The sequence below is a fragment of the Lepisosteus oculatus genome, chromosome 5 (genome assembly GCF_040954835.1).
Source record: "Lepisosteus oculatus isolate fLepOcu1 chromosome 5, fLepOcu1.hap2, whole genome shotgun sequence".
Taxonomy (NCBI): Eukaryota; Metazoa; Chordata; class Actinopteri; order Semionotiformes; family Lepisosteidae; genus Lepisosteus; species Lepisosteus oculatus.
Window position 1 is genome coordinate 37,498,552 of NC_090700.1, and position 13,050 is coordinate 37,511,601.

The 13,050-nt window shown below is 40.8% G+C and overlaps 1 protein-coding gene across 1 annotated transcript; it reads left to right on the forward strand.

Moving 5' to 3' along the window:
- The first annotated feature begins 7,009 nt into the window (after positions 1–7,009).
- On the forward strand, positions 7,010–12,806 carry LOC102685508 (pepsin A-like). The gene is made up of 9 exons (XM_006628445.2): positions 7,010–7,068; positions 8,277–8,430; positions 9,251–9,368; positions 9,489–9,607; positions 9,967–10,163; positions 10,938–11,054; positions 11,594–11,738; positions 12,076–12,174; positions 12,669–12,806. Exons 1-9 carry the CDS (start codon positions 7,010–7,012, stop codon positions 12,804–12,806), a joined length of 1,146 nt encoding a protein of 381 aa, XP_006628508.1.
- Positions 12,807–13,050: the final 244 nt, after the last annotated feature.

Consider the following 13,050-nt stretch of genomic DNA (forward strand, 5'->3'; position numbering starts at 1 on the left):
CTCATCTAATCTTACTAGCTATTGTTTTCCTTGAAAGAATCCAAAGAGGAAATATAAGGCCCAACACTGACAATAACAAAATGTACAGTTCACTAGGAACAACAACAACCAAGATCAAAGCGTGATGAACTATTATGGGGCGGATATTGGCTTAACCTCCTGACCAAAGGACGAGGAGGCCAGGACCCCCCCGCAAGGTAACCAAGGGGCAGTTGCAGGGGTAGACTTGGGGTGGAGGTGGGATGCAAAAGTTGCACGTGAGGGAGAGTAGGAAATCACGTTGGTATTTATAGCGTTTGGTGGAGGGAGGATGACAGAAGCGATTGCTAATTAGTGACAGCTGAGTACGATTGAGCTTGGATGTTGCCATCCCTCCTGAACGTTCGTTATATAAACTCCATTTCATGTCCCTTGAAAGTAATAGTAAATTCAGTGCCTGTTTCGACAGTTTAAAAAGATTGAAACATTGTGCAACATTGCCCCATCTTCTGTTCTGTACTCTCATACACTGTTTTTCTTTCTGCAATAAAAATATCAAAATCATACACTCCTCTGTTCTTTTTTTCATTGCTACCATTTAAAACTCTTATGTAGCACCAGTACTATAAAATATTCATCACTGCTCAAGGTCCTCCACCTGCCTCTACGCCTGTATATCAAAAACACAGAGTTGCATATTGCAACATTAATAATAATGTGATTTTTTTGTCCTCATGTTTAATTTAAATATTTTTCGTGTGCCCATTCATTCTTGTACACTTATACACTCATCTGCACTTATACAATCCAGTTCTGGATGTTTATCAGAATTCTATGATATGAAAGTAACTTTGGGGTTTGTGTTATTTTTTACATTGCACACTGGACAGAGCAGTAGAAGCTTACAGGCTTCCAAATTTCAAAGATGCAGCCCTGCAGCTTTAGTATACCAGGAGCACAGAGTATAAGGGGGACTGTAATTTTTCATGACAGAACTCTTCAATGGTTTTATATTCGAACTTTGCCATTTGGAACCAAATTTAGCCAATGAGCCAACAAGCACCAGTTGTGCCTCAGTCTGTCATTCGAAGCAGTATAGTACATTGCTTTAGCATGTGAAACATTCTCCTCTCAAGCAGAATCCTCTGATGCATTTTCTTTTATTGAACTACCACAACTAATCAATCAGCTTTGTGCATTAAACCATGGGAAAGTTACAAACAAGAAGGGTCTTTAGCCCAACTATCCTATTTGGTAGTTTGTAACTCAATGATCCCAGGACCTCCTCCAGCTGTTTCCTGTAAGAAACCAGGGCATCTGCTTCAACCACATGGCTGGGTAGATTGTTCCAGACCCCACACACCTTCGTGTTGTGCAGTGCGTCCTGTCCTGATCCAAAGATCACATCCAGCCATTTCTTGGGAGAAGCCAAGGCGTCGGCTTCAACAACATGGCTGGTCAGATTCCCACAACCCTTTGCTTAAAGAAGAGCCTCCTGTTCTGAGTTTTAAATGACTTCCATACAGTTTTCATTCATGTTCACTGTTTGTATTTATGTTTGTGTTGATTAAGAAGTAACCCATTTGGTCAAACTATTAGGATAATAATACTTGGAATGAAAGAACACTTGAAGTACAGTAAGTTAAATGAAAAAATCCTTAACATTATAAAAGAAACATTCATTAATAAACTTTATAAGATAGACTTAGGATCTAATTCCTAGGCAAATGCAGTTCTGATCTTTGTCCAAGTGTTACTAGAGTCCTGCCTTAATTTACCTCAAAAGCTCTGCAAGAGCCATAGCAATAGCAAATCTACAGTATATTGTTTTACCTACGAACCCCCTTCTCTGATATTCATAATCTTGAGCCATCTTCTAAAAATGGATGGGGCCTAGCCCGTCCCAGTCCCTCCCGCAAGCTCAAAAAATGTGGTTTTCACCTTTTTTCTTTCTCCATTGAAGACTGTGAGATTCACATTAAATGTTACAGGACATTTCTAAAACTGAGAACTACTGGTCAACATTTTCCATTTTCCATTACCTACTTGAATATTCTAAAGCCAACAAAGTGAAACATAAATCAGAACATTTCAATATTGAAAAGGGATTGTGCTATACTGAATGTTACTGAACTATGTACAAAAAATTAAGATTTTAATAATGATGTAAAGAAAGAAACACAATTTGTAAAGTTGGTAAAACTGGTAAATTGTCACGAAATAATTACCAGGTGTTCTTGATATTCAGAAAATTAATATCTTGCAGGTGATTTTATGAGCTTTTATGAGAGGGGTGAACAAGATGACTCACTTGGCTAATGGATCAGACACCAGCAGGCTCACTAGAGTATAGCCTGTTAATGAATCAAAAGGGAACAGTTCTATATATATACTGTAGTGATCTTCCTAGGAGGCTGAGTTAAATGTTAATCCCTACCTACGTAAAACTTAGTATAATAAAATTATTGCTTTTCTATAAAATTATATTTGTGTTTTCAAAGAATAAGCCAGGAGTCCCTGTGAGGCTTTTCTGACATTTAATAAAACTACCCATGTCTCAGCGCACAACAGTTTCTTGACTTTATCTCCAGCATATGTAATGAGTGCTCTGAGGTGTTTATCTTCATCATAGGAATTCCAGATAAAACTGACAGAAGAATTAGGGCTTTAAGGGCGTGTTTTGCCCTACAAATAGGTGGCATATCCACATATAGAGCTGCTGACATCTTGAACAAACTATCCAGCCATGTTATTAAACCTGATTTTCCTGGGTTATGTGAAGAAATGGCTCAAGTGGGAATTTTGAGTCAATAAACTACTAGCAGCAACTCAAAGAAGATGGACAATATTCCTTCCCCCCATTCCCTTTCCTTTCCTAGGGCCTTTGCTGTGTCCATGAAGGGAGAAGTGGGTGAACTCCCTGTGGGATATTCAGGTGTTTCATGAGCAATTGTCATCTGTAGCTTGATGAAAAGCTGTCATTTCTGTCGTGTTTTCCTGCATAGCCTTCTGTTGCGTTAATTCACTTACTGTATATAAGTCTGAGAGAGGATTAGGTGAAAGAAGAGGGCTCCTTCTTGCATGGGGATTTATAATTATATTATCCCTTTACTTTTCTTAGCAATAACCAATAGATCAGCCTACGTCATGGGCAAAGTATGCACGTCAATGGCCATTGCAGTTTGCATTGTCATTTCATAAACATAGCTATATTTTGTGATTCTGTTTTTTTTTTATTTTATCTCTGCTTTATTCACTATGCCCGCAAGCTAAGGAGCTCTTTCAGGTGCCTAAAAAATGTCCTCAGAAACTACTGCAACAAGGGAATTTGCCATTGCCAAAAGTATCAGACTTTGCTTTTCTGTAACAACTCCAGTACTTGCAAGCCGTGAATCTGGAAATGCATACATTCTTATCTGACCTGATAAGACATTTTAGGTGTTCAGTCTTAACAAATATTAACTCTCTGCTGTAGTTAATTCAACAACAAACTCTAGAAAGAATAGTAATACTTAACTAAATTAGTTTTTAGTTTAATGTTTTTAGTTTAACCTAATATATGAAGGAATGAATGTCTGTGCACTGAAATCAAGTGGTAACACATAATTAAGGGCTCTGTATTTCAGAATTTGAGAAGTTTTAATACAAATCCAATATTTGTTACATATTAGATTTCCCTCTGTCTCTATTTATGATTTAACTCTCAGCATTACGCCATCTGGGTTGTGTTCTAGTATGATTAAATTACTAGATAAAGGAAGTGACTCTAACTTATAGAATCAGGCTGGGCATTTGATAAAGGATCAGACAATTTAAACCACGTGCTCAAGCATATTTTCAGGAATGAACGATGAGAACAAAATTACATTTAAAAAATTAAAAGTCAAAACCTCCCCTGTCCCAAAGTCTCTCTCAAATTGCTGTTTTTAATTAAATCCAGTTGTTTTACCTGAGGGGTAGAAAGACATACAGTATTTCTTCCAGAGCTTGCACCAATCTGACACCAAGAAACCACACGGTCAGCATAAGTGTCACTAATATTAATGTAACAGCAACAGCACACAGTAATTTAACTCCCTGAATTAGTCAAGGTCTAAGGTGTAAAATTTATTATGAAGATGTTAGATTAAGAGGTTGTATCAGCTTCTGCAAAGGAATAATGATCTGCAAAGGAACAAGGGGTGGTTAAGTCAACACAGAAAAGTAGCATGAATGAGTAAAACTTGGAAAGAGGAAACCAAATGGACTTATTAAAAAGAAGCTCAAGAACAGGTTGAATTACGTATGATTTTGCACTTCCGGTCTCTTATATATAAAAACTTGCCTGCTGAGCTCCTGTTAGCAAATGTTTTTTCTCATCCCTCTGACCCAGCTCAACTTTCCCAGCTGCTTCCATAGCTCATTCCTCACAAATGAGGGGAGTCTTGACAAATCTGACTTCACAGCCAGATAAGTGAACACCAAACACCAAAATATTAAGTACACAATCCCTTTATATTCATCGACCTGTTGCATCGTGCTTACAATTTGATTGAACTGCTTATTCGTTTTTTGGACTTTATCAAATGTAATCCTTTCGGTAACCAGATGAGTCAATGGATAGAACACCCTCATTTGTGATGGCAACCAGAATATTTACACAGAAGGTCATTTACCAAGCAAGTCAAGTGAAGTACCTTGCCCAGTAGCTCAACAGCAGCCTGTATCCATGACCTGCCAGTAGACTAGGGTCAAGAGCCTGCTCCACTTCCACTGCTCCACAGCTGAAAATATATTGTGAAGTTAGTGTACAGTATAGCACAGTTCTCTTTGCCCTGTCTCCATCCTGATGTATTATTCTCATTGTCTCTCAAAGCAGTCTGATGACTAAAGTAGTGACTGGGGACATCTATTCATGTGTGGATAAGACAGTCCTTAATTATGGCAAAAGGAAAATGATTTGACTTTGCACAGTTGGATTTGTATGCTTCATATCAACTGCACATTTGAAATAAATAATCAAGCACGACTCTAGCAGTCACATTGTTTGTTAAATCCACAAAGCCTGGTTTGCTTTCTTTGCTGTTATCAGTTTGATAGTTGCTGACCAAGGGCAAGACATTTTATTAAGATCTTCATTCTTTGGCAAAGGAGAAAGGGTGTTCTTGTGTGAAAGACTCACATTATCTTGTATTCCCTGTAATATCTAGTGCTGCATTTGTTTGATGTACTGTACGTTCCACGAACCAATAACGTGATTTACATTTTATCACTTGACAAAATATATTGAATAAAGATTAATGCCAGATTTCATTTTAAAAAATGCCCTGTAATTTTTTATTCTGCATATGTATCATTGTTTCAAGTCAGACATTGCTAAAGGGTTTTGTATATTGTTGTACTTAACAAAAGAACCTCCATATTGATCATTTTAAAAGAAGGAACAAGTAATAGGTTTATTCCATGCTGAAAAGAGAAGAAAGAAAACACAACGTTTCGGCCATGGAGCCTACACCTGAACAAGGCTTCACAGCCAAAACGTTATGTTTTCTTTCTTCTCTTTTCAGCATTGAATAAACCTATTGGTTGTTGCTTTACAGCCTACGCATGCTGACACAGCTACCCACCTGAACTACAGTATTTAAAAAGAAGTGCTACTCACATATAAACACACAGTATGGCTGGTTATGCTTTTAAAGGACTCAGAATCAGAGACAGAGACACACAAAATAATTATCCAGAAACCAGACCTGTAAGGCAGACAGGTTTTAACTTGGATTGTTATCTCTCATCCTAGCGTTAATCCCACATCAGCAGGGTCCGCTTGTCAGCACGCCCATCTTCATTTGGTGGTTTGAACCAAATCTTTGAGCTGACGTTGCCATTAAATGCTACCGAGAAAATACTCCAACCGGCGCGTCGCACCGCCTGTCGTCGGAGTAATGTAGCCAATTCATAGAGGGGGATTATTAGGAGGCATGGGAAATTTGGTCAGGACGCCGGGGTTACACCCCTACTCTTTTCAAGATTTTTAATGACCACAGAGTCAGGACCTTGGTTTTACGTCTCATCCGAAAGACGGCGCTTGTTTACAGTATAGTGTCCCCGTCACTATACTGGGGCATTAGGACCCACATGGACCGCAGGGTGAGCGCCCCTTGCTGGCCCCACTAACACCTCTTTCAGCAGCAACCCTAGTTTTTCCCAGGAGGTCTCCCATCCAGGTACTGACCCGGCTCACACCTGCTGAGCTTCAGTGGGTTGCCAATTGTACAGTAAGTTGCAGGGTGACATGGCCGCTGGCCCATTTAACTTGGATTGTTATCAACACTCTTTTTTCCAAAAGAAAACACAACACATCATTATATTGTAACGCATACGGCCTCCATTGCTTGCGAGAGCTGGCTTACCAGAGCGGTGACGTCACCGGCCTTCCCTGTGGATAATAGGGACTGCAGTCAACAGGCTGAGGGGAGATTTCCCTTTGGCTCAAGAGGCTGGGTCCCTGTTGAGTGAGGCTGGAGGCCCGGGTTCGAGTCCCCGACGTTGGGGGGCTGACCTGATGCGGCAGCGGTGAGGGTGCCCATGTGAACCCCGAAGCGTTACAATATGATAGAAATGGATATTAAACAGCAAAAATGAAATATGCTTAATTTTGGCATTTATGTGGTAGATAATTTTATTTTGGTGTGTCTTTGCCTTGTTGGTACTAAAATGTGCCCATTCCAGGGCTGCAGTTATCCATTATCATACTAACCTGAGTGTTTTGAGGGAGTTCTCAAACATTCAATGACACAGGACACGTGGCTCGACTGAGCACCTATTGTTCCAGACGTTCATTTGTACACATTCGCAGTTACATTGAGAAAGGACACACCTCTTTATTATTCCACTGCTTATCGCATGACCTGAAGGCTTGTTGGGTTTTCTTATCGTGGTAAAGTAATGGAGGGTCCTATTGTGACCCACAGGTATAAAAGGGTCTGTCTCACCCCAGCAGGACACTCTCAGCCTTGAAGTCCAGCGGGAGACTGTTCTGAACTGCAGCACCATGATGAAGTGGGCCGTTGTCCTCTGTGCCCTGGTGGCTCTCTCCGAGTGTATGCACAAGTGAGTTCCTCTTGTCTATTTCATACTGTACCTTACAGCAAAAATTACAATGGGATTCAAAATATTTCCACTGCAGAATGCTTATTCTTTCTTAATGTGTCTTTTTGCCAGGTCCTCTTAACATTCTTCTTTCATTTGCCTTCCGCCATCTCTGTGCCCTCTCATCACACACCACTGTATGCTTCATGCTCTTAAAGAATCGATGCAGGTGCTTCTGCCATGACCTTCCTAGGAGGCTGAGTGAAATATTAATTTCTACCTGTGTAACTAAGACAGATACCTGAGGTTTTCCACTTGTAGGATCAAAATGTTCAAGTGTTTTTGTTTTGGTGAGTTGGTCTTTATTAGCTGCAATTAAAAAAAAAGATACCATAAGAACAAAAAAAGTATAACATAACAGCATCTCCCCTTCCTCCTGCCATCCGTGGTGACCTTTTCTACGTTTCCAGCCAAAGGTCCCAACGCAAATGTGACTCATCAAGTGGAGGATGGATGAGCAAACAGGAAAAAAAATCCCTAATAAAAGTTTATAGTGGTATACTATAGCAAGATGCCAGTAAAGTATTGGAAAGAGCGTGACAAACTATGAGGTATTGGAAACCTTAATACAAACTTCTTGAAACCATGGGATGGCAAAGGCAAAGCATTTTATAGTGAGAAGGGGGAAACCATGAGACAACTTTCAAATTTACGTGCAAATTCATCACAGCTGGATTTGAAGAACTACTTACAGATGTTGTCAGAACAGATACTTGGCAATGGTGAACAGACGAATCTCATGGGAGAATGTCTGGATACAGCCTGCAGTTAGCACGGAAGCTCAGTTCGTTAGCACACGACACACAGAAGCCAAGTCATTGGCTTCAGCTTTGCACTTTCATTATGTAGCACAAACATACTGTAAATTCTGCCTGGATTTCTGTTTTATCTTAAGCATACCGATGGGTTGTGCCCTGCCAGAAAAGTACTTAGTGTAAATTTCATTGTGTAAATTAATTGGTACTGTGGTGCCAACACAGACCTAGAACTATTGCTCTTAAGGGCTGCATTGTGAATCTAATCTAAGCTAACCTGGTTTTAGAGTCACGTGTCCGAGTCTTGTTAAGGTCTCGTTCCAGTCACTTGAATGTGGAAGTCTCACGGTCTGTGTATCCTACAGTGCAAGATAGGAGAACTCTGGCTAACTTGTCTGTATTCTTTGGTTCCAGAATCTCATTGATTAAAGGGAAGACAGCTAGGGAGGCTCTGGAAGAGAGAGGCTTGTGGGAGGAGTACAGGAAGAGACACCCCTACAACCCAATCATCAAATTTGACCCCATTGCTGCCGCAGCTTCAAATGAGCCCTTGACTAATGACGCTGATGTAAGCATTATCTCTCCTTTGTACCTGAGTATATACTGTACTATTAACACTGAGAATGTTTCTGACAAACGTATTTCCTATTCTGATATTTTCTACATATTTTAAGAAGTAACAGAATAATATGGCAAATGACCTTAAAAAGGATTATTTTTTAAATCAGAGTAAACATCTGTTGTGATGTACAGTATATATTTATTTACTTAGCAGATGCTCTTACCCAGGGTGTATACACGATAGATACATTAAATTAACTTTAGGTAACTAGCAATCCTTTGCATACAACAAGATAACTGCAAAGCTATGAAGACCATAATGGTCATAATGTACTGTACACTTTAACTGGGTTTCTTCCATTGTTAACAGTATTGGAAACAATGAGATACACTCTATCAATATTGAAGAGTCCAGAAAAAAAATATGACTTAAAATTGGGTGGGGTATGATGTGTTAAATGCAACAAACAAACCAGTAAAAAATTATTACAGTTCTGATTCTTTTCGTATAACGAGATCGTAACTATTATATTACTGTATAACAGTTAATGTATAATGTGTTATACTTTAACTGTGATGAAAATAATATGTTATGGCTTGCTGTGTTGTTTAACTAATTGTTTAACTAATTTTGAAATATATTCAACTGTCTGTGCCAGTAGTTAACCAGAATGAAGTCTGCAATGTTGCTGTCAGTAAAGCGTCTTGGATTGTTAGTGGACACACATTTGCTGCAGAGGCTTGCGTCTGCTTTCCTTTTCTTTGGTTGCCAAAGCTCAGACCATCCCCATTGTCTGCTCACGCTCCGTTACTGTTTCCCACCACAGCTGGCCTATTATGGAGTCATCTCCATTGGAACTCCCCCCCAGTCCTTCAAGGTGGTCTTCGACACCGGATCCTCCAACCTGTGGGTGCCCTCTGTCTACTGCAACAGCGCCGCCTGCGGTGAGTCTGTAAAGCACATTGCCTGAGCCTGCCACATGTTCATGGAACTGGGGTGTCAGCAATGCAACAGTGCGCCAAGCAAAGCCATGTATTTGACTGTTGCTTAAATTCTGTTTTTAGGCAACCACAATACCTTCAACCCCAGCCAGTCCTCCACCTACCAGTCCACTTCCCAGACCCTCACCATCCAGTATGGAACGGGCAGCATGACTGGAATCCTGGGATACGACACTGTCACCGTGAGTGTGGAAGCACCATAACTTTAAATGTAGGGTTGTTAGTCTGTGCTGGAATGGAGTATGAAACCAGCAACAATAACGACAATAGGGATGAAACTAATGTCAGCATGAGACCGAGTGGATAATGTAAATACCATGCACTTAATTTAGGTTTCCATACAACTCTGACTTAAAATGAAGTGAAAAAAAACTTTAAAAATCTATATCTAGAATCTAGAAATAAATTATTGTTAAGGATATGTAAGATCATCATGGGTATGGCAAGACCCTATAAGAAACATTTCCTTATCATTTTATGAGGACATGCTGGTGTCCTTTGTACAGTAGGTAATAAGACTTCTTGATTTTCTTCTACAAAGGTTGCTGGCATTGTGGACACCAACCAGATCTTTGGTCTGAGTGAGACAGAAGCCAATTTCATGTACTACATGGAGGCTGATGGCATCCTGGGCTTGGCCTTCCCCTCCATTGCTGCCTCTGGGGCCACCCCTGTCTTTGACAACATGATGAGCGAGGGTCTGGTGTCCCAGGACATCTTCTCCTTCTACCTGAGCCGGTGAGGAATCCCAGTCATTGTGTTGTCAGGAATTTCTACAGAGTACAAGGGGAAAGAGAGACTGGCATCCAGACTATCTGCATTGGCACTAATATGTGTCTCTGGATACTTCCTGGCTTTGTAAAGCAAGGCATGATCTGTGATCTGGATTTAAAAACCATAATTGACTTTGCTAGCCACACCAGTCCCCTGGTAGAGTAAACTATTAATGGATACTAATTAATTCTTAATGTTATTTTGCAGTATGATTGTTACGGATGTCGGAAGAGCAACCTGTGGAATGGCAGGACGCAAAAAAGACCCAACGTGTATCGGCGAAATTGGGATTAACCCAGGCTCAGGAGATCAGACGATGCTGGGAAAAAACCTTTGCTCTCAGGCTGTGGAGGAGACGACCTGGTGCTATACGGGTCTCAAGACATCCGAACCCTCAGGCTGAGCCCCGGTTAATCCCCATTTCGCCGCTATCCATAGGGTCTTTTTTGCTCTCCTGCCATTTCACGGCATGCCCTTCCGACATCCTTAACAATGATATTGAACAGGTACAGTATTTTTAAGATAATATGAAGCTAGACCAAATCGAGTATGGTGATATACAGAGTGACTCAGTTAACACTTGCCACCTGCTTCACAATACAAACATCTCCAGGACACGGCAGCCTGAAACTGCTATGCACATGTGCTATGGTTAGTCCATGTTAAATCAATTACATGTGCTGTACAATATATGGAATTAGCATGCCTGAGGAGCTCTTTTGTCCTGTCTTTCTCCAGCAACGGCCAGACTGGCAGTATTCTGACTCTCGGTGGAGTTGACCAATCCTACTACAACGGCCAGATTAACTGGATCCCTCTTTCCTCTGAGAGCTACTGGCAGATCACCATGGATCAGTAAGCACAACTTGTCTTCTTTTGAGTTTATCATTCTCTCTACTGATTCAGACAAAACCAGCCCGTGCAGTGGCACACTCATAAATTCACCTCCCCTGTGCTGTCAGCAAGTATTGGACACACCAGGACATGCTTCTGAATTTTGAAGGAGCTTCATTCCATTGTAGCAACTTTTCAGACTAATACTTGTTTTTTTGTTTTGGCACAATCTGTAGCCAAGTGTAAGTGTTCAAAATCCTGAAGGGCACTCACCCAGTCAAATCAGGGTGTTTTTCAAGATGAGTAGAACAAGATCTCTGTGAGATACATGAGGAAATTAATCTTAGGATGATTGAGGACATAAAACAAGGCGATTACAGGAGTCTCTGACAGACTCCCTTGTCACTCTGATAAACTCTCTGGGATCCTTTCAGAAACAGACCTGATGAAAGTTTTAAGTCATTCAGCTGTTATCTAAAACTCAAGCAATCTGGACTTTCTCCTGTTTCTGACTGTTCTTATGGTCTATGTCTGATGCCAATGTCTGTGATGACTTGCAGGGTTACCATCAATGGCAATACTGTGGCCTGTGCTGGTGGCTGCCAGGCTATTGTGGACAGTGGCACCTCTCTGGTTGTTGGTCCAACTAACGACATCAGCAACATCAACGCCTGGGTTGGAGCCTCTCAGAACCAGTATGGAGAAGTAAGACCCAGTTGACTCCAACTTTGTTTTTCTCCTTTTACCAGCATGCAGTATTCCAGAAGTACTCACAGTTTAAAGCATGAGATCGTCATTCCACCTCTGTTTGTAGGTGGCCTAATTAGGCCTAATCCTGATCATTAGTTGAGTTTAACACCTTTCAAAGGTCTTTACTGGTTGATGATTTAAAAAGGCACTAAAATCCTGGTGAATTCTGGACAGGACTTGTGCACCTTGGGTTGAGACACTTCTACTTCACAGCAAATTGCTTTTGTGTGTCTGATGGTGGGGCTGCTTTTTGGCGTTTGGCGGGATTGAGTCTGGATTTTTGTTTTTCCAGGCTGTTGTGAGCTGTTCCAACATTGGAAGCATGCCCAAGGTGACCTTCACCATCAATGGATATGACTTCACCCTGCCCGCCTCTGCCTATGTTTTCCAGGTTCGTAAGTGTTTGATTTGAATGATCCCATATCTAACATATATTACTACATATTGTAACTCCACTGACATACATGTGAGGCTCATACAAATATAACAAATAATACAATAATACAATACAACTGCAATACAATACCATAATACAAAACAAGTTTTGAGAAACATCACTCAATTAGGGGTCTTCCAGTACCATAAAGGATGCCATCGATTACCAGTTCTGATCACTTTGTTAGATTTAATTTTGCTCTGAAAGGAAAAGGCACCTCCCCAGGTCTGGATAGAAAAAGTTAGAATAAAAAGTGTCAACATTGTGCTTTTTACATTAAAAGTCCGTACTTAACAAATGTAGCCTTTGTTGCACGTTGAATGACCTTGCCTTTGTAGTGGCAGACCAAGTCAATTTACAATCAATTACAGTGCCAAGGTATTTCCCACCACCCTTTGTGTAAAGACCTCCTTCAAGCCATGACCTCTGTCTTTGTTCTCTCCCTTCAGAGAAGCAGCGGCTGCTCTACTGGATTTGGCAATGGTGGAAACGACCAGCTGTGGATCCTGGGTGATGTGTTCATGAGGGAGTACTACTCCGTCTTTGACAGGGCCAACAACAGAGTGGGTCTGGCCCAGGCTGTCTAGTCTGGCCATGCTGCAGCATGTCCGCTCTCCAACACTCACAGTGAGCAGCAATGAGGCTGCTGTAGAGCCCAGCCTTGGGTCAAAACACCATCAGAAAAGCTCCCTATTTGTCAATACTGTATGTATAGGATGAGACAACTTAAATGCATCTTTATTTGTAATCATAAAACTGCAAAATATAAACTGATTCTAGCAATAAAAAGTGTCTCAGTTTCTTTTTTCCCTTGGGCAGACCTCAGGAACA